The sequence below is a fragment of the Gekko japonicus genome, unplaced genomic scaffold, assembly GCF_001447785.1.
Source record: "Gekko japonicus isolate JY-2015 unplaced genomic scaffold, Gekko_japonicus_V1.1 scaffold1459, whole genome shotgun sequence".
NCBI lineage: Eukaryota > Metazoa > Chordata > Lepidosauria > Squamata > Gekkonidae > Gekko > Gekko japonicus.
The window spans coordinates 599,214-620,667 of record NW_015164715.1 but is presented as its reverse complement, the minus strand read 5'-3'; the positions used below and the strand labels follow the sequence as shown (position 1 = coordinate 620,667).

At 44.5% G+C, this 21,454-nt stretch overlaps 1 protein-coding gene across 1 annotated transcript; it reads right to left on the bottom strand.

The window, feature by feature from the left end:
- Positions 1-745: 745 nt before the first annotated feature.
- ANKRD33 (ankyrin repeat domain 33) lies at positions 746-15,229 on the bottom strand. Its single transcript, XM_015409561.1, has 5 exons — positions 15,125-15,229; positions 14,852-15,070; positions 11,764-11,893; positions 6,320-6,460; positions 746-1,521 (listed from the first exon to the last, which is right to left on the bottom strand). Exons 1-5 carry the CDS (start codon positions 15,227-15,229, stop codon positions 746-748), a joined length of 1,371 nt encoding a protein of 456 aa, XP_015265047.1.
- Positions 15,230-21,454: the final 6,225 nt, after the last annotated feature.

Sequence of the window (21,454 nt, the reverse complement as noted above, 5' to 3'; positions counted from 1 at the left end):
TCTTTACCCTAAAATAAAAAAGGGATCCATTTGGGAACTAAAAGGTCTTGTGCTGAGACAGACAGGACTTATGCTGTTTTAAGGGCAAACTACAGGTTATACCTAGGGATGCCAACCTCCAGGTGGAGCCTGGGGATCCCCTGGAATCACAGTCCATTACAGAGATCAGTTCCCCTGGAGAAAATGGATGCTTTGGAGGGTGAGCAATATGACACTGTACCCCACTGAGGTGTCCCTGTCCTCCCCAGGCTCCATCCCCAAATATTCAGGAGATTCCCAGCCTGCATCTGGCACACACCCCGCCCTCCACTAGTGGCCAGAGGGGACCCAGCAATCCTAGTTACATCTAACGGTGTGTGACCCAGTGCCCCAAACACTTTTGGAGGAGAACATTTAGAGGAGAGAACTAATCTGGAGGGTATGGGATTAGGGTTTGCAAAATCATGTGGCTACAGGTACGTTTTGCAATGGAGCCAATGGTAGCTTGAGGCTGGCAGGTTAAGGAGGAGAAACCTGCGTGGAGGAGAAGGCTGCAGCTGCTTTTGCCCATGCACCTCAGTCGCAAAGAGAAAAGGACACGCATGAGTCTGGGAGGTGCAAAACACCCACATGTCTCCTTCACGGCTCTCATGGCACCATCCAACAAGCATGAGGACTTTGTAATATGTAAAGTAGCCCCTCTGAAGCAGTTTGGATTTTAACATGGATGTTTGTTGTTGTTTCCTATCCCCCACCCCCCCAAAAATTATGGCTTTCTGGGTGTCCCCATCCTCCTCTGCTTCCTCTTGACCATCTTGGGCTTCCCTGCTGCCTCTTCAGCTTTCTTCCTCGCTTCCCGGAGTTCCTGGTATCGCCACCGAGGCAACCTCAGTGTATTCGGGGAGGCTGCGGAGGGGTCTGGCAGCTTCTCTGCCCATTGGGCAGGCGATTTGGTGAGTCTGATTTTTGGGATTCTACCGGGGTAAACAATGTTGCGATGCAAGCGGAAAGGAAGGGTGAGGAGTTTCACGATGGTACTGTGGGGTTTGTACGGCACCAGAACCCAGTTTGGTGTCATGAGTTGGCCATTGCAAGAGGATTCGCCAGCCATGGATTTGGCATCAGGGTCTGGTGTGTACTCGTTGAGGATCTCTGGCACCGAGATCCTCTGCTTGCCCACTTCTGGTGGACTGTCGGGACAGATGGTTCGGCAAGCAGTGGCCACAAAGGGACTGGCCAAGCAAGTGGTCATGCGCACCATGTGATCCAGAACACCATCGGGCTCAGGATCATGGGGAAACCTGATAGTGAACATGGCACGGATTTTGTCCGACAGGCACTCGGCCCGGGATCTGTCCAGGGTCTGTGCCACCAGCGTAGGCAGCGCAGGCCATTCAGGCGAGTACTTGTTACTGAATTGCTCAGCACACGGACGCTTCAGAAGGGTTCGGATCCGCACGATGGTTTCAAAGCGTCCGGTCAAGGCTGCCCACTCCCGTGCTGTCTTCCTTTTCACTGGGTCCACAGCTGTCAGGTCAGCACCTAGGAGTAAATCATGAGTTAGATATCCAGTTTTGTTCCTTTCACTTTGATGGTGCCACACTTTCAAAATGGCAGCCACAAAAGCACGTGGGCTGCCCTTACCACAAACTCCTGCATGCGGGGGAGAAGGCAAGAAAAGTCTCTGAAGGCGTTTCTGGCACTGAAGACTATCAGGTTTATATACATATAGCAGAGCTGTTAGGACACCTTCAAGCTTGAGTGGTTTTATGTTAAGCACAGGATTAAGGGGGAAGGATTAGGAGGCTCTTCTGAGAACACGTATTCAATGGGCAACTTCCTCCCCTAGTCCTGTTGTCTACCATCTCCCTGGCTGTAGCACCGCTCATTATAACAGGTGGAGCGGAGGGGGTGTACAGCAGGACTGGAGAAATAACAGGATGGAAAAATGCAGCTGCTTTACCTCCTGTTGCATCGGGGAACTTAAAAGACCAACACAGATTTCTGGGTTATGGAGCTGGTAACTGCAAGTGTTGCAGAAATTGAGTAGGTTAATGGGACAGCAAGGTGTGGGCCAGAGGAAATTCAGAAAGTTACAAGTTAGGTAAAAACATTTGGATTGAATGGACCATGAAAGCCCTCTCATAGATCGATCATTTGGGACTAAATATCACTGGAACAGTGAGTGATTTGGGTATAGAGGATTATATATTTGCTTATGTCTGACTGACCACAGATTTTGCAGTTCTGGTAAACGTGTTGCTCTAAAGTCTGCACCTGAAGAAAAATGGTCCCCAATAAATCAACAAACCATTGATCAAATTCTGCTAAAAAGATAAGCTGTAAAATAGGGCAGTCTTGTCATCTAGAAGTTGTACACATGTAGCTCCCATTACAAGGACTGCTGGTGATCATGTAGTCAACACAACTTTCTTCCCAGCAACTACCCATGAATTGTATCCATTTTATTTATAAAATGCTTATAGACAAGTTTTGGAGCTCAACGCTGACAAGATGGAGATCATGAGTTGGTCTGTCTGTAAAATGCAAATTACAAGCTAATGCCACCTCAGTTTGCCTTGGGCTGTGCAAAGAATGGAGATGAAGTTTAAGCCTCAAAGGCTATTTGAAACAAAGTCCCTTCTCTGCTACTTGCACAAGACAACAAACCTTCAGTTTCCAAGTTATAGGCAGACCAAAATCTGTGATTTTCATCTTGTCTGTTTGAGCCCAAAGATGGAGAGCCAAATGAAATCTCAGTCACATGGCCATTTTTACATGGATAGCCCCCCCCCCATTGGCACTATGCATGTGGCAAACAGGTGATGTGAACACAAATTGTGATTATGCACACCAGTTTTTAACACAAACGACGAAGATTTGCATTGAGATATGTGCTTGTGATCAAACAGGTGGAGCATGTTGTTCATCACATTCACGGCCCAGCTTGAAAAAAAAGATTCTGGGCACACAGTTGAGTGAAATCCAGAAGGGCAAAGGAAGAGCTTGTTTGGCCAAACTGTCTTGGGAATATTTCTTAGTTCATGAGCTCTAGCAAAAGGTGCCCTCCCTATGTTCAAGACAGCAGCTGCAGACTGTTCCCAAGCTCAGAGTGCTGCGATTCTGTGTAGTGTAATTCTGTAGGGTATATCAGTTCTTTGCTGAGGGCTGTGGTTTTGTCTCCAGCCCAGATGGCTCCTTCCTGTCCAGTTGTGCCCAGTCTGCAGGTTGTGTACATCAGATGTGATGCTGGCAAATTCTTCCATGCAATTAATTTTAAAATACTTATACTCTGCCTGTTCTTGAAAGCTAATTGCACCAGTCCACTAGATATGGAACAATGGAATCTGTCATCTCCCCACGTGACCAAAGTTTCGTAGACTGTAAGTGTGGGGCAGTGATACAGTGCACACTACTGCCATTGTGGTTAGAGAGTGTCAGACTGGAATCTGGGAGACTTCGTTTTGGGTCCCCACTCTGCCCTGGAAACTTGCTGGGTAACCTTAGACCAATCAATATCAGTCTAAGCTACAATAGCGTATTCAGCTCCAGGTTGGGAAATTCCTGGATATTTGAAGAGGGGAGCCTGGGGAGGGAGGGCTTTGGGGAGAGGCCTCAGCAGGATATAATGCCACAGTGTCCACCCTCCAAAGCAGCGTATTTTCTCCAGGGGAACTGGTCTTCGTCATCTGGGGCTCAGATGTAATTCTGGGAGCTCTCCAGGCCCCACCTGGAGGATGGCGACCCTAAACTCATAGGTTGATGCGAGAATAAAATGGAGAAGGGAGAATGATGTAAGACCCTCTGGGTCCCCACTGGAGAGACAAGTGGGCCGTAAACAAAGTAAATAAATAAATAATGACAACCAAACATGGCTGTTTAGACAGAGGAAGGGACTGCTGTGCTTCCTAACAGTCAGCAGATGTCACCAGTGACAACTCAAAAGGATGGAGAGAGACTTCAGTGAGGAATGGGAGACCCCAGTTTCTATCACCTGGAGCAGGATGCTGGTGTACTGTGCCAGGACTGCTTCCGAATAAAGGGGCTTATTTGGAGGTTATACATAATGTGAGTTTTCATGTGGTGACCAGAGGTAAGCCCCCTAATTATCTGGGGATTCTTTTAAAGCTAATATTTCTTTAAGAGAAGAAGAAGAAGAGATTGGATTTATACCCCGCCCTTCACTACCCAAAGGAGTCTCAGAGCGGCTTACAGACTCCTTTCCCTTCCCCTCCCCACAACAGACACCCTGTGAGGTAGGTGGGGCTGAGAGAGCTCTGACAGAAACTGCTCTTTTTCAAGGACAGCTGTGCCAGAACTATGGCTTGCCCAAGGTCATCCAGCAGGTGCAAGTGGAGAAGTGGGGAATCAAACCCGGTTCTCCCAGATTAGAGTCTAAGCACTTAACCACTACACCAAACTGGCTCTTAGGGTGAACACTTTACATTATTTTTGAACAAATTCATCCTTTTTGTTGTGTAAATCAGAGAAGTGTGTTTGAATTGATTCAGTGTGATAACAGAAATTTAGGAGATAAGAAGAGAAGAGACTGGATATATACCCCGCCCTTCACTCAGAGTCTCCGAGCAGCTTACAAACTCCTTTTCCTTCCCCTCCCCACAACAGACACCCTGTGAGGTGGGTGGGGCTGAGAGAGCTCTGACAGAAACTGCCCTTTCAAGGACAGCTCTTGTCTGAACAGAACAGCAACTTAGCCTTTGCCCTGATTTGGATAGCCCAGGCTAGTCCAATCTTGTCCGAACTCAGAAGCTAAACAGGGTCGGCCTTGGCTAGTATTTGGAAGGGTGACCTCCAAGGAAGACCTGGGTCATGGTGCAGAGACAGGCAATGACAAACTACCTCTGAAACCACCTCATCTAATAAACCACCAGGGGGCATTGGATCCCACAGAGTGTCCTGAATCCACTCAGAGTCCGTTCGGCTCCGTGGAGGAGCAAAAATATGCTCCCCGCCTGAACAGGGAGGGTTTGGTGTGCTCAGCCGGATGTTCAGGGTGAAGAGATCTGACCAGGGGACTGCATTTACAGTCATCAGATAAACATTTATCCCCATCCCAAAAATCAAACCCAGCATGGGACCTGCTTGATGCGTGGGACTTGATACAAACTGGGAGCGTCCCAGAGCCTCCGTGGATGACACAAGGTCCTTGACCTGAGAAGAGGCTGCCTCATTGACATGAACGTTGAAGTCCTCCAGGATTAATAGCCTGGGGTGCTCCATCGCCCAGTCAGAAACAGCATCTAACAGGCCAGACAGGGTATCTGCTGGTGCGTTAGGTGGATGGTACACCAGCCAGATAGCCAGACTCTCCTCAGCATCCCATGCCAGGCCAACACATTCAAGGCCAGTGATTTTTGGTGTGGGGAGCACCCTAAAGGAAAGGGAATCTCGGGTCCCTGCCACACGGCAGGGAAAACACTGGCCAAAGTGCGGCTTTTAAAAGCCGCACCAAAAAAGAGACGCCGCGGTGGGATCCCACGATCCCCTGAGCTGCAGCGCCATTGCTCCCCGGCACGATCAGATGCCAGGGAGGAAGAGACGATTGGGAGGCTGCTGAACTGCGCATGCTCGAGCATGCGCAGTACGGCCGGGGGCTGGGGATGCGCCGGCGGAAAGACGCGCCGGCGATCCCACGGCCGGCAGTGATGCAGCCTTTCGGAAAGAACCACCTAGGTAGGTGGTTCTTTTTTGCTGCGGGGTTTGGCCGGGAGGGGCGGATTGGGAACGGGCTGGGAACGGGCGCAGCACGATTCCCAGATGTTGCTGTGGGATCGCACCCGTTTGCTGCGGCCCCGATCCGTCCCTCTCCTGGCCCAAAACCTCTCGTGTGAACACAGCCTTGAATGAGCAGTGCCCCCCCCCAGTTGTCCAGAACTGGTGAAGGACCGAGAACTCAGATGGGGCTAGTTGGTTAAGGGTGACAGCTTTGCCCTCCCGCACCCAGGTCTACGAGCCTTCCTCCAGTCTAAGAAGTCTTCCTTCAAACTGAGTGGCTCTTACATTGGAGGAAGATTCCTTAGGCTGGAAGAAGGCTTCACATTTTGCTCAGCGGAATAACAGGATGGGTGTAGGATCCAGCCCACTGTTTCTTCCACTGCCACCTGGCACCCCTCCAAGTCAGGAAGTGGGAGACTGCCCCAGTGTCTTTGATCTGCAACTGAACTCCCAATAGGCCTTGAGACTTGGCAGGTACCTAATCGTGCTAATCAGTGACCTTGGCCCTGCTTATACCCATTTTAATATCTATTTTACTGTTTCAAGGACTGCAGAAGTAGTTCAATGACCTAAATCCTGAACTGACAAATAAGGGGTAATATACCTGACATGAGCAAGGCTGAGACGCAGTCGTTCTTCCCTTGCATTGCGGCCTTCATGAGTGCAGTCAGACCCCGGACATCGCGCTTTTCAATCTCTAGTGCTGGGTAGTAGTTCAGAAGATAGTTAACAATAGTGGCGAAACCTGCATGGTGATAGGAAGAAAACATAGTGAATTCACACATTCTCCAGAAATAAAATATAATTCAGCATGCATTTGGTGCTAATGCATCAAAGGGAATAAATAACTAAGCGGCTGCTTTGATCTGAATTCTGCTGTGCTCCTTTGCTCACATTGCAGCTGTTTTATCAATGAATATGTAATTCTATTAAGGTAAAGTTAAAGGTTTCCCTTGCTTAAAAGCCAGTTGAATCAGACTCTAGGGGGCGGTTTCCAAGCCAAAGAGCTAGCGCTGTCTGAAGACTTTTCTGTGGTCATGTGGCTAGCATGACTAAACGGCGAGGTGCATGGAACGCCGTTACCTTCCCACCGAAGGAGTACCTATTTATCTACTTGCAATTTCTTGCTTTTGTACTGCTAGGTTGGCAGGAGCTGGGGTCAGAGACGGGAGTGCACTCTGTCATGCATCACTCAGGTCTCAAACTGCCAAACTACAGACCTTCTGGTCTGCAGCTCAGGGTCTTCACCTCAGAGCCACCGCAGCCCCTGTAATTCTATTACACAGCAATATATAACAATGTTCAACATTAGAAATATTTCTGTAGAAGCCCACAGATACGAGCCAAAAATATACAGATTAGAGACATATCCACTCCCCAGTGCTTCTAGTTTAAAGAGACCATCTCACACCGCAATTTACAAACAATTAGCTAATCAGTCCAGCCATGCCAAAACATGATGGAACACAAATTGTAAAATGTAAATGAACCAGTCTCTGGTAATCACTGTTATTTCCATTGCAGAACTGTTGTTTCAAAACTTCACTGGAATGACAATTTTTCTTGTCTTAAAGGGTTGAGAACAGCATTTTGCATACAAGGTGGAGAATAGGCTTATGCCACGGTATAAGGGTGATCATTAAGGCTCTTTACAAAGAAATGGGCTCCGTTTAAGACAAGAAAAAATGTAATTCTTTTTTTAACAGATAATTTTTATTCATTTTTATAAACAGCAAAGATTTACAAGGTAAGCATGAGCATAGTCAGCTCTCAATGGCTTCATACATTTCGTACAATTTGTCGGTATTATACAGTTTGAAAATTACCATAGATGCAGAGTGTTTATTACATCAGGTACTGTTTCCTTGGTAGATAGATGTACTAGTATGGGGTACCATATACATACAATGTCATTCTGACCACCTCTAGATACATTTTGTTTCAGAGTATCTGAGATTTCCTCCATTATATAAAAGTTCCATAGCTTTTTGTACCAGAGGTTTACATTTAGCCTACTCGTGGATTTCCATGTGGCTGCTAATGTGGTTTTGGCTGCAAATAGTAATAGAGAGATTCTTTTCCTTTGTGTATTAGATAGAGCCTTTTCCTCTCTGAGATTTAAAAGCAGAGCTTCCGGGGATTTGTCTATCTTGATTTTGGTTATGATCGTTATTTCTTCTATTATTTTATCCCAGAAGGATGCTACCTCCAGGCAATCATACCAGCAGTGTATGTAACTGCCTATTTCCTTACACCCCCTCCAGCAAAGTGGGCTTGAATTTGTTGAGGAGTTTTGTAATTCTGATGCAGGGTTGCCAGGTCCTAACTTTCCTGGAGCTTCTGCCACACATGGGGCATGATGATGTCACCCAGAAGTGACATCATCGCGCCACCAGCATTGCATGGCAACGCTCTAGTTTTTGGGCAGAACTCTGTGGTGTGAACCTGATTTTACCATAGTGTTTTGTCCCAAAACTAGAGCGTCGCTGTGCAATGTCAGCGGCGTGATGGCATCCCTTCCAGATGATGTCATCATGCCGCATTTCAGGGCATTTGTGGGGGGATTCCCGCCACCAGTCAGCTGGCTGGTGGCAAAAGGATTTTATTAGATTTATCGCCCTCCCTGAGCCCATCTGGGGAAGATGGTATCTAATAAAAATTTTAAAAAATTTAAAAGCGGGGAACCCCCGCCCAGACTGGGGGACTGGCAACCATATTCCAATAATATTTTGAAAAAGGAATCTACGAAACGGCCCTTATTCCAGAGAGGCACATCACGTTTATGTTTTGAACACCTATGTCCTGACGGACTTCAGTCTGAGGCACAAAGGTTGCTTTTCTCTTTGTTTTGACTGCAACAGTTCTGCAATGGAAATAACAGGGATTACCAGAGACTGGTTCATTTATGTTTTACAATTTGTGTTCCATCATGTTTTGGCATGGCTGGACTGATTAGCTAATTGTTTGTAAATTGCGGTGTGAGATGGTCTCTTTAAACTAGAAGCACTGGGGAGTGGATATGTCTCTAATCTGTATATTTTTGGCTCGTATCTGTGGGCTTCTACAGAAAGATTTCTAATGCTGAACATCATTATATATTACTGTGTAATAGAATTACATATGCATTTATAATATAGTTCCTAAAGAAATTTGTTATAAGAGTATTTCACAAGTTGATCATTTGTCTACTTTGGTGTGGGGTTTTTTTTGTATTTATATCAACTTCCACACTGAAAGTCCCCTTTTAATTATGACCACATTGCAGCTATGGCAGTGAACTGTGTAGTCAGACTGTTAGAAGCACCAGTCTCCAGAGTGAGCATACAGGGCTGGATCGGTGCAATCCTTTTCTCACGCATAGGAACAGAAAGGCTCAATGGACTGAATAAAGTGCCCCCCCCAATTGGTTGTATTGTGACTCTTCAGACTTGTGAAAACAAATAAATATTAGGTTTACAACTGAAGTATCATGTTCTCTGCAATAATATATTGGAACACTTCCTGTCGATAACTCAATGTTCTCTAGGTTTTTAATTGTGCATATTTACCATATTCATTCCCCTTCCTCCCCAGAGTTCCATGCCTATATCAAAACACAGCTAAATTCTCTGAATCTTTGATTGTCTGAATGCTTTGGAAATGCCCTGGTGTATTTGCAATGTGGGCTAATGGGGATCGTACTGCACTATAATGTTTTAAGTTCAAGTGAAGACAGACATTATATGTAAAAGAGGACTCAGAGCAAATCCTTTAGCTGTGGTGTGAACTTGGCCTTCTCTGAGTTTTGCAAATTGAATGCCACCTAATCAAAAGCTGATTTGGCTTACCTCTCTCCTCATGTGTCAGGCAGGTTGTTCACTTTTTATTTTTAAAAACATCTTGCCTTTAAAGAAACATTCTTTGAAAAACGAAAAACTGTGGGCTAAAGTTTTGTTGGTGTTAGCTGCAAACTTCCAAAGCTGCCTTGCCTGTCTCCTTCCTTTCCTCTATTCCAAGAGACTGTATACATTACACAGAGGCAAACATCCATGTCGCCTTGGTGGGCACTCTGGAGGGAGCTCTCAGAGGCAAACAGCGTATTGCACTCAAATGCATGTAATGAAGCACCAGCATTATCATTCTTTAGTGAAAAGCAGCCTTGGGAGGCTGTGATTTTCAGCAGAGCTATCAATGTTTAACTCTTTTCCTGTAGGCCAGTTTTCTGTTCAGAATTGTCCCTAAACTATTTCACTTGCCATGGGTTTCCAGATGTATGTTTATGATGGAAAAGATATACTACTCATTAAGGGAGGAAAACATGGTGGCATTTTGATCTTCCTCACAAGCACTGCTCTCTAAGCCCCTCCCTTCAGAAATGAGGCAAGTGGGGAGACAGGGCATTTTCAGTGGTGGCACCTTGCCTGTGGAATGTCATTTCCCTTGAGGCTCACATAGAGCCTACCTTACTATTTTTTTAGGTGCCAGGCTAATAGATTTCTTTCTACTCAGCCTTCTGATTAAGAGAACTCATTTTTACAGTACGCCTTTAGCCTGAGTAGTATTGTGTGAGACTTATTTTAATGTCCGGGTTTTAACAATTTATTAATTTTTACAACTTCTATGGTATTTATGTTCTTATGCCAAGAGAACTCATTTTTACAGTACGCCTCTAGCCTGAGTAGTATTTTGTGAGACTTATTTTAATGTCCGAGTTTTAACAATTTATTAATTTGTACAACTTCTATGGTATTTATGTTCTTATTATGTTTTACTTTGTAAGCTGTCTTAAGCAGATTCTATGGAGAGGAGTCATAAAAATAATGCAAATAAATAAATAAATAAATATTTTTAAATGCCATAGGAGCTTCATTGTATACAGTTTTCTTCTCAGCTTCAGCCAGTCAGAACTGCCTGACAATCAAGGTTGCCATCTCTGGGTTGGGGAATACTTGGAGATTTTAATGGGGTATAATGCCATAGAGTCCACCTTCCGCAACAGCTGTTTTCTCCAGGTGACCTGATCTCTGTTACCTGGAGATCAGATGTAATAGCAGGAGATCTCCAGCCACCACCTGGATGTTGGCAACCCTCCTGATAAATGTAGCTGCATGATACATGTTAGTAAACATGCTTACTGCATTCACACTTAGTTTTTTTAAGGTGTACTCTTAAAACATTTTGGGTGTACATGTAAAACTGCAGTGTATGAGGTTTTTCTCCTTAATAATGTGGTATCTCAGCACTCTAATACTATCTAACGAACAGCATTTCCTTTGCATCTCATAGTAACAGAACTGAAATCTTCAGTTTCATCAGAAGAATATATACTTTGCTTTTATGCGTACTGGCGCGCAAAATGTGTCAGAGCACATGGCATACCCACAACACTAACACTAGTTTGGCTGAAGGAGGACCAAGGAGGTAGGCAACACCTGGATGGGCTTGACTCAGTTCCTTGGTCAGCGGGCCTCCCACCTCTGTAAGTGCTGGTGATTATGGCTGCTGAGCAGATGGCAACTGACATGTCAAACCATAGGTAATATCAGCCTATCACATGTCAAAAATGGAATTTTTGCCAGGAGCAGGTTATTAAAGCTACTTTGAACCTTGGCCTTTGCACCATAAACTTAACCACTAATCCTTCCTTCTCAACCAATGCCGAAGGATTCAAAACAATGTCAGATTGTATATTAAGAATTTTTTGCAATAGACAGTCTGCACTCATTTTGTCATTGGCATAAAAAGGTAAAAGTTTCCCTTGCTCGAAAGCCCATTGAATCCAACTCTAGGGGGCGGTGCTCATCTCTGTTTCCAAGCCAAAGAGCCAGCGCTGTCCGAATACTGTTATGTATAACTGATAGCTCTTTTACCCAATCATTTCTGTATATTTGGTTGAATATTTCTCAGGGTATTATTCTACACTATTGAATTCCACAGTTTACTTGCATGCATCAAAAAACTTTCTTAACTAGTAGCTGTTTCATTCTGTTGTGACTCCCACTAATTCTGCCATGTTCCTGGATTCCACTGTGGCTCTCTGCACAAATGCAGCATGTCTCCTTCTCCTACCTGCCTGAGCAGCTACCATGAGTGCGGTGTTTCCATCATTATCCTGATGGTTGACATCTATGTAGGGGCATTTGCTGAGAACGACGACAATGTCTATGAAGCCTTTGTAACATGCCACTAGTAGACAATTCTGTGGAGGAAAGGGGAACCAGGGTTAAGATTCAGCTAGTTAAAAATATGGTGCTCTAGAAATAGACTTTACCATCCCATCCACCCCCTTTGGATTGCTTTATCCTGCCCTCCTGTAATGCTGGTAATTGGTATACCAGGATTAATCCCAGTGGAATATGACCACAGTTCTATGCTCCCTCACCAGCAAAGCCAAAAATCACATGAGGACTTAAAATCAAGGCTAACACAGCAACATAACAACCATTCCCATTATAGCATCTCCACTTCCAGCCATCGACCACAGTATTGTATGCTGATGCTGGTCCCTATTGGTCTTGAATGGAAGGCGTCTAGCAATGAACAACAATGGCAGGAAAACCATGATGTCACAGAACCCAGTTCACATACCTCTCTACACACAATGGGTTCAACTTCCTTCCCATGGCCCCCTTGGAAGGAAACTTGCACGTAAGATTCATAGTCTACAGGCTGACCCAAAGAAGGGTCTGCATCCTGGTGGGCTGCCAATGTTTCTGTGCAGCTAACGTAGGATGACACCTCTCTGTACGAGGGGAGGAAGCATTTTTCAAGTGGGCCACAAGGGAGAAAGAAGCAACAACTGCAAAACTGTGCCTTGGCTCAGTGGGGAAGAGCAAAGTACTGGGGAAAAGGAGATGGTGAATTGAGCCACCCCCAGGAGATGAACATCGATCAATCTATCGACCTTTATTGGCATAACATACAGAACATACGACTCAATTTGCAAGGAATACTGAACGCCTCTTTGAGGTTTCATACAGAAATTTTGCAACAGTCCCAATTATTATATGATTCTGGGTTGTCAGCAAAAAGTAAATCTTACATTTATCAGGTTTCCCTGAATACTTTCTCAGCCATGGCTCAATGAATGTAAGGTGCAGGTCCGAGTAGAAAGTACATGAAAGAAACACATGTTCAAGAGTTTCTATCTCCTGCTTAGTGCAGGAACACAATCTACTGTCAAATGGGATTTAAAGGGCATTTATGTGGAGTTGTAGCTCTGTGGAACTGCACAAGCACAGTGCACAGAAGACTCCAAGTTCAGTGCTTGGCTATGAGCTTGTGGAAGAAGCAGCTGTGAAGAACCCACATACCCACTTGTGATTAACTAGAGCCAGAGTGGCTAGAGCTTGGAACTGTAGCATGAGCTGCCTGGTGGCAGAACAAATCTAGACTCCAGTGGCACCTTTAAGACCAACAAAGGTTTATTCAAGGTATGAGCTTTCACGTGCATGCCCACTTTTTCAAATATTCTTCCATTCCAGTGTATTTGAAAAAGTGTGCATGCACACGAAAGCTCATACCTTGAATAAACCTTTGTTGGTCTTAAAGGTGCCACTCGACTCTAAATTTGTTCTGCTGCTTCAGACCAACATAGCTGACTGTCTGGATTTATCTGCCTGGTGGTGTGATCTTTTCCTAGGACCATACACAGAACAGGGTGGCTAAACCTGCTTTAGCCACCCTAAAGAGCCAGTTTGGTGTAGTGGTTAAGTGCGCGGACTCTAATCTGGGAGAACTGGGTTTGATTCCCCACTCCTCCACTTGCACCTGCTGATGTGACCTTGGGTCAGTCACAAGCTCTGGCACAGCTGTCCTTGAAAAAGAGCAGTTTGTGTCAGAGTTCTCTCAGCCCCACCCACCTCACAGGGTGTCTGTTGTGGGGAGGGGAAGGGAAAGGAGTTTGTAAGCCGCTCTGAGACTCCACGTGAAGGGCAGGGTATAAATCCAATCTCTTCTTCTTCTTCTTCTTGCTTGTGGGCCACATGGCACCGGCTAACGAACTGCACAAAAAGTGCTTCTCTGCTTTTCGTCCTGCTCCTGGACCAGATGGATTAGATGGAGCTGTACAAAAGCCCCAAAGGCTGGGGTTTTTTTGTGTCTTTGTGTCTAGGGTTTAGGAACGCAGCAGTGGGCTAGCTTAGGAACTGTATGGTTCCCTGGAGCCATAAAAACAAGCCTTGGAGGGTTTTCCACTCTTTCTTCGAGAGCACTACAAAGTAGCAATCAATACAATTAAAAAGGGGTAGTGTTTTTTCAACAAGAGCAAAAGCAAATGTGAAACCTAAAAAGTAAAACCACTGCTTGAACTCAGCTTTAGATTCAGCACCAAGTCCTGCCCACCACTTTGAAAGATTCCTCCCTCTTTTGAATAACTCCTCCCTCTTCTTTCTACAGATTTGATGGCAACTCATGCTTTTAATACAGAGATCTGCAGCCGTTGCATGTAGTTGGCCCATTATTATGTGATTTTACATTTCCATAGGAGGGTCCTATATAATCCTTTTCACAGAAACTGAGAACTGTCTGTGGACTTGAAGTGTGCAGCATAGGAGCTGGCCATGATGTGGCAAAGTGCTCCATCATGCATTCAGAGATCAACATTCAGCACCTGACAAGATATCACCATACTTCATTGGTGGAGGAAAATTGATCTAGCTACATAACAGGGCAACTGGAGGACCACTGCACAGTGTACCTGCTGGAGGGCAAATTGAGCTCACTGCATGGCTGGGATGATTTATGGACATTAGTGACTGCAGAGTTAGGGATGGTTGAATTATGTGCTATCAGTCTGTAGCTCTGTCTTCCTAAGTGGAGGTTGCATCCAGTGCTCCCTCTAAGCTGCAGAGTCTTGTGAGCAAAAATTCTACTTTGTGAGCTACTAGCATTAAAGTTGTGAGCGAGCGATTTGATTACTGCATAAATTAGTTTGCTCTGGAACCATCTTTCCTGAGCTAAGACAAAAATTTGTGAGCCAGAGGCTAAAGGACTGTGAGCTAGCTCACACTAACTCAGCTTAGAGGGAACACTGGTTGCATCCCATTTAGGGATATCACTTTTGAATTTGTGTGTATCCCATTTGAGCCATGCCTTCTGTTTCAGCCTGTGGCCACTAGCTCCTATATGCTGTGCTGGAGGTTGAGTGTCTAATTACCCGTCTATTGATGTCCAGTTCCATAACTTCTTCCCGAGTTACCCCACTGTCCAGTTTCTCTTGAAGACGTCTGGCATCATTCTTGACACAGCAGCAGTAGAATGTGAGCTCTGTGTCAGTATCCTTGTCAGACGTATCTGACTCATAGAAAGGGTAGATAGAGTCTTCAGACAAGATGCTCTTGATATCTGAATAATCACTGTCACTGTCACTCTCACTCTCGCTGTCTTCAGACAGGATGCTCCTGAGAACTTCATGATCAGTGTCTTCAACCTCTTCTTCATCTTCATCTTCCTCGTAATATAATTCAGGGTCTGACTCATCTAGGGTGGGTGATGTGTTTGTGCATCGCTCTTCTCCACTGCTGGCATCACTCATCCAGCCTGCTCACAGCAAAAGGGGCCTCTTGTCTTGACTGCCCATGGGACACATTTCAGTGGCAATGACCTTCCCCCTATGCTCTGCAACCCTCTTCAGTTACACACTGGGAGACCTGCAATGCAAAGAAGATTATTTGCCGGTGCCACCCACTTGTAATGACTGACACTACTGTTCCCCCCCACCCCTCCAAACAGCCCTCCCCAATATGATTTTCTTCTGAACATTTAATGGGTGTGGGAGATCGTTGTTCTGAGCCCAAGTGATCTGATTGGTGATGATCTTAAGCCCGTGGATTGACACTCTCAGGTGGGTCATGAGCCCCTACAGAACCATCATTGTGGGCAGGGCTTTTTTTTGTAGAAAAAGCCCAGCAGGAACTCATTAGCATAATAGGCCACACCCAACAGCAGAAACTCATTAGCATGTTAGGCCACACCCTGATAGCACATCATATTAGCATATTAGGCCACACCCCATGTTACCAGAAGTGTGGTCATCCAGCCACATCCACCTTTTGCTTCTTATTCTATTTACTTTGTTGTCAAAACCTAGGGCTTTTTTTGTAGCAGGAACTTCTTTGCATGTTAGGCCACACACCCCTAATGTAGCCAATCCTAATGAGTTTCTGCCATTGGGTGTGGCCTATTATGCTAATTAGTTCCTGCTGGGCATGGCCAACGTGGGAGCCAGCTGGAACTCCGTTCCTGTGCGTTCCTGCCCAAAAATAGCCCTGATTGTGGGTGTTTTGTTTTTTTAAAGACCTCCTGCTAAAGTACATGGGAAGAGAGTATGGAAGTACATGCCACCTCCCCTGCTTCTCTTTGCACACATGCAGGATGGCCAGATAAGATCACCTAGTGGAGGTGAAGATTTTAGTGTAAGCAGGATGCTCTTTGTCCTTTCATGCAATTCTGGTGTCCTATTACTGTGTTACATGCTTGCAACTTCCATGGACTGGATGCTCTTTGTCCTTTCATCCTGGTGTCCTATTACTGGTGTTACATGCTTGCAACTTCCATGGACTGCAAAAGCTGAAGCCATTTAGAGCAGTGGTTTTTAAACTGTACGCAAGGGGAACTTGTTTTTTTTCTTTTTTTAAAGAGAAGACCAATAATGGCAAAGAAGTTTGTCTGAAATTTATTTGTTTAACAACATTTACATCCTGCTTTCCTTCCTAGAAAGGTGCTGAAGGTGGCTTACAAAAATTAGGAAGAACAGTTTCCTTCTGCTACCAGTATTGCCCTGTTATGCACAGGAAAGGGAAGTATCAGGTGTATTTTAGGGGTGCATTTTCAGTTCACGTAGTGAAGGTCTACAGTTTGTGGGAATTGAGTGAATCCCCTAGAAGAGGCACACATCGAAGAGTTCTGTGGCAAACATGTAGAGGTTCTTCAGCAGACAAATTGACACAGAGAGGACATCTTATTTTCCCTTGGGGTCTCAGTTGACCACATTTTAGGCCTAATTGTAATATCAGTCTGCATTGGTAGTCATCTGACACCTTTAACCACATCAGAGGGGAGAAAATACTGTTTGGGGGGTCATGTTTGGAGCTATGTATGGCTAAAATCTGTTGAACCATACAGAGAATTTGTCATAAAACAGCTTAGTATGTGAAGCTGAACCTATTTAGTTCTGTTTTAAACACCCATCTATGCAGGTGGCAAAGCATATAAACTGGTCCCCTATGCATTCAGTAAGATCAGTGTTCTTCAGAGTAGGAAGCTGTCCCCAAATAAATCCAGAGTTATTCTTCCCAGAAAGAATGAATCTAGGCCTAAAAAGGACCAAGCGCAATTCAGACACTATGGTGGTGGCATGGCTGTCACTGATTCAACTCAGGGCTCTGTATGGCTGGCACCACAGTAACTGGCTTCCCATGCAGAGTTACCATATAGCATGGTCCCCAACCTAGCACCACTGGAGAGAGAGGCAACACTAGAATGGGGACGTACCAGCCATGTTGTATGGTACCAATAATCCAGCCAAGCCATCCCTGGGAAGTTAGTTACAGGCATGAAAGTTAACCATGTATAGTTCCAGCCACACAAAAACATTTTCAGGCACTCACTGACATGCTGTGCCTGGGACTGCATACTAGTGCCTCGCACAATGAGCCACTCAATATGGAGATTATATTGATCTCTAACTCTTCAGTGTGACTCTACTACCTTCACCAAGGCAGACCATTGGATCCCCTTGCCTTGGCCTGTGGGTAAATGCTTTTCCATCAGGCTTGTGTACTGTAGGTAGAGTTGCTGACTCTGGGCTGGGAAATTCCTGGAGAGCTGGGTTTGGAGACAGACCTCCGTAAGGTATAATGCCAAAGAATCAGCCATTTTCTGCAAGGGAACTGATCTCTGTAAATCTGGAGATCAGTTGCGATTCTGAGAGCTCTCCTGGCCCTGCTTGGAGGTTGGCAACTTTAAGTACACAATTTATTTATTTGCCATTTTTGGTATTTGTGTGTATGTCTGCACCTGGAAGTCACGTTGACCTCTAGTGACTGACCTCCAGGGGCCTGGAGGATATTCAGAGTAGTAGCTGAATAAAGCCTGCCTCTGTCCTCTTGACTTGGTATTCCAAGGAAGTCTCCCACCCAAGTACTAACCACAGTTGACCTTGCTTAGCTTCCCAGATCTGATGGGATCGGGCTTGCCTGGGCTACCCAGGTCAGGATGAGGTTGGCGACTTTAGTACCAATAAATTCTGGCCTTGTCAGAGTGGCTTGCTAAACTCCCTCTAGGTACCTGCTCATCAGCCAGATAACTTATCTTGTGGTTTCCCTCCCTGCTGGCTTCAGTCTTCAAGCTTTCTTGTCTGTCTGCTGAAGGGTCCCGCTTTTCTGGTCCCTGTTTCTGATAAACCTCTGCCCTATTTTATTCCTGATTTTGCCCTCAGGGGAGGCCTTGTTAAGATTTTGAATGAGTTGCTAGGGTTGTTGTTCAGCTTGCTACATCCATCTAAGCTCAATTGTGGCTACAGCTTTTTAGCATTGTGTAGCATAATTTCAGGGGAAACTTTTTTTAGTTTTTTGGTCTGGGAAATTAACTAGTTACCAACATATATAAATTCTTACCAGAAGGTAAGAATGCTTTAAAACCAAGTTAGGGTGTCAGACTAAGGTCTGGGAGTTGTGGTAAAGATAAAATGGAAAAGGGGAACACGAAATTGTAAGTCACTTTGGGCCCTCATTGGGGATATAGTATTTAAATAAATTGATTACAAAACTAAATAAATAAAAATTAGGGCTGATTATTAATTTTTTCCATCAAATGCCTATGAGAAAAAGCCCAATGAATATGTTTGCTTTATGACAATCTCCCTGGTGGTTCACATCTCACTTCCATAACACATTATTATTACAATTCTGTATGTAAGTAGAGAAAATCATTGATGCAGAGAAGCCAAATGCCATACCCAGCAGGTGTCCAAAGAACATAGCCAATGTTTTCACAAAACCACCAATTTTTATTGCATTCAATTCAACCTCTATCTTGAAACATTAATAATTTTGTTCTTGAAGTTTTGGCAAATTAGTTTCTCTTTTAAATCTGGATTCAGTAATTTGTCTGGAGCATAGCATGGTGTTACAAGCTACATCTGAGCACCCTATTGGGCTTCTTAAGGTCCAAGCCCTGACACACACACCCTTTGTTAAAACTGTCCCTTTTGAAAACTTATGCCCACTGACATCAGTCCATGGGCCCTGTGTGTAGGGCTGTCATTACATTAGTTGAGACTGGCGCCATCAAGAACCAGTGCTTTGGGGTTATGGTTCCCTGCTCTTTGGAATAAGGGATGCAAAATATTTTGTTTCATCTGCAATCATTTGATTATGTTTTATCTGACTATTCTATATTCACCAAAGTCTGATTTGCTGAATATGTTATCACTTCTAAAATGCATTTGATTTATTACTTTATTGAATTGTTTTTAGATTTTTTAATGTCTCTTAATTTGACTACAGGAAAAGTAGTACAGAAACATTTTAAATAAATAAAAATGAAAAACAGACATCTCAGAAAAAAGGGCTGCCTGATAGGTTAATGTAACTGACAATGTAATAGCTATAAAAGCCAAACATTGAGCAACCCTTTCCCTATCACCAAATTTGGTGTAAAAATATAAAACCCCAATCCACAATTTTGATAACTTTATAAACAAATGATATCCCTATTACATTCTAAAACTGCCTTATTTAAAACACAAAGTTTTCAATTGTTTTGTTATGTCCTTGTATGTTGCTAGATAGAATTTCTGTATAATTTCAGACCAAAATTGCAGTGCTTACCAAAGTTATGCCATAAGGAGCCAAATTCTCAGAGAGAATGAACAACTGAAAAAGCTTACCTGGGTATCATGTGAATTCTCCATTGCTTGTTGCCTTTAAGATCAAGAGTGGACATCTAGTCTCAAAGTTTGCCAGAATGTCCAAGGATGGTTCAGTAAATGAATGGTGAAGCCAAATGGTGATAAGTAGAAAATGTATTCTGATCTGATTCTTGTTGAGGTCCAGTAATGCTCTTTGCCTTAGAAAATAATCCTTGAAGTTACTGATTACTCCATCCCTGTGTCCTGGTTAAGACTCCCCCCCCCCAAATATTCAAATATTTGTGTTCTTATGCTTATTCCCTTTGGGTTTTATTGTAGAGTGCACTGAGATGCTGAGGCATGTGGAAACATCCTGACAGTCTCCCGCTATCCCCAGGTAGGAAAGGAGCGTTGACCTTGGGCCTGAAATGGGGATTTAGACTCCAGAGTGGTGACAGCTTGCACGTCCTCATAGGCTTAGCTAGCAAAGACATCTTAATTGGCAGCGTTGCTTAAAGAGGCTCTGACCTCTGAGTAGGATTTGGAGACTTTAAATCAGTTGTTAATTTTAGCTACTGGACTCTTGTTTATTTGCATATGGGATTTCCAAACTTATCAAGCAGAATGAAGCTACTTTGGCTTGGGAGAAAGAAGCATTTGGATCCCAGAGTAACAATGTGCTTTTATGTTCCTTGATCCAGTACACTTCGTGTCTGTTTTGCTCTTGCAAAGTGTAGGCATGCAATAGGAAAACCACAGTGAAATTGCAAAAGTACATCATATTTGAGAGTATATCAGCACAGGATAATATGCCACTTAATATGATGCCAAGCCTGGATCATAGATAGGCAATAACAGCAGGTTCTTCAAGATTTGGCACCTAAGCTTCCATACTTCCTAGCTTTGCTATTGCCTCATATATAGGCTGCTGTATTACCACTAGAGGATGTCAACTTAATCCCACCCATGTTTACACACAAGATAAGAATGGAAGAGGAGCCCTGCTGGATCAGACCAGTGGTCCATCTAGTCCAGCATCCAACTAGTTTCTCCAGAGGGCCAACCGTGACCAACTAGTTTCTCCGGAGGGCCAGCAACAGAACATAGAGGTCAAAGCCTTTCCTGATGTTGCCTCTTGGCACTGGTATTCTGAGGTTGACTGCCTCAGAATGTGTTGACTGCCTCCAAATGTGGAGGCACCATGGCTGGTAGCCACTGATAAACTGATTCTCCATGAATATGTTTAATCCCCTTTTAAAGCTGTCTAGGCCTGTGGCTATCTCACTACATCCTCTGGCACTGAATTTCACATTTTAATAAATAATTGTATTTCCTTTTGTTTGCCCTGAATTTACTGCCCATTAACTTCATTGGGTGCCCTTTAGTGTTTTGGGAGAGGGAGAAAAAGTTCTCTCTGTCTACTCTTTGGCCCTGTCCACACGAGAGGATTAGGGCCGGGAGAGGGACGGAATGGGGGCGGAGCAAACGGGCGCGATCCCACTGCAACATCTGGGAAGCATACTGTGTCCGTCCCCGATCCCCCCCTTCCAGCGATGATCCGCACCAAAAAACTGAACTACTGACCTTCCACAGCCTGCAGTTCAGCGTCTTAACCACTTGAGCCACCGCAGCTCCACTGATAAACTGATTCTCCATGAATATGTTTAAACCCCTTTTAAAGCTGTCTAGGCCTGTGGCTATCTCCCTACATCCTCTGGCACTGAATTTCACATTTGAATAATTAATTCTATTTCCTTTTGTTTGCCCTGAATTTACTGCCCATCAACTTCATTGGGTGCCCTTGAGTTCTAGTGTTTTGGGGGAGGGAGAAAAAGTTCTCTCTGTCTACTCTTTCTAGCCCATGCATAACTTTATAAACCTCTGTTATGTCCCTCCCTTCATTATCTC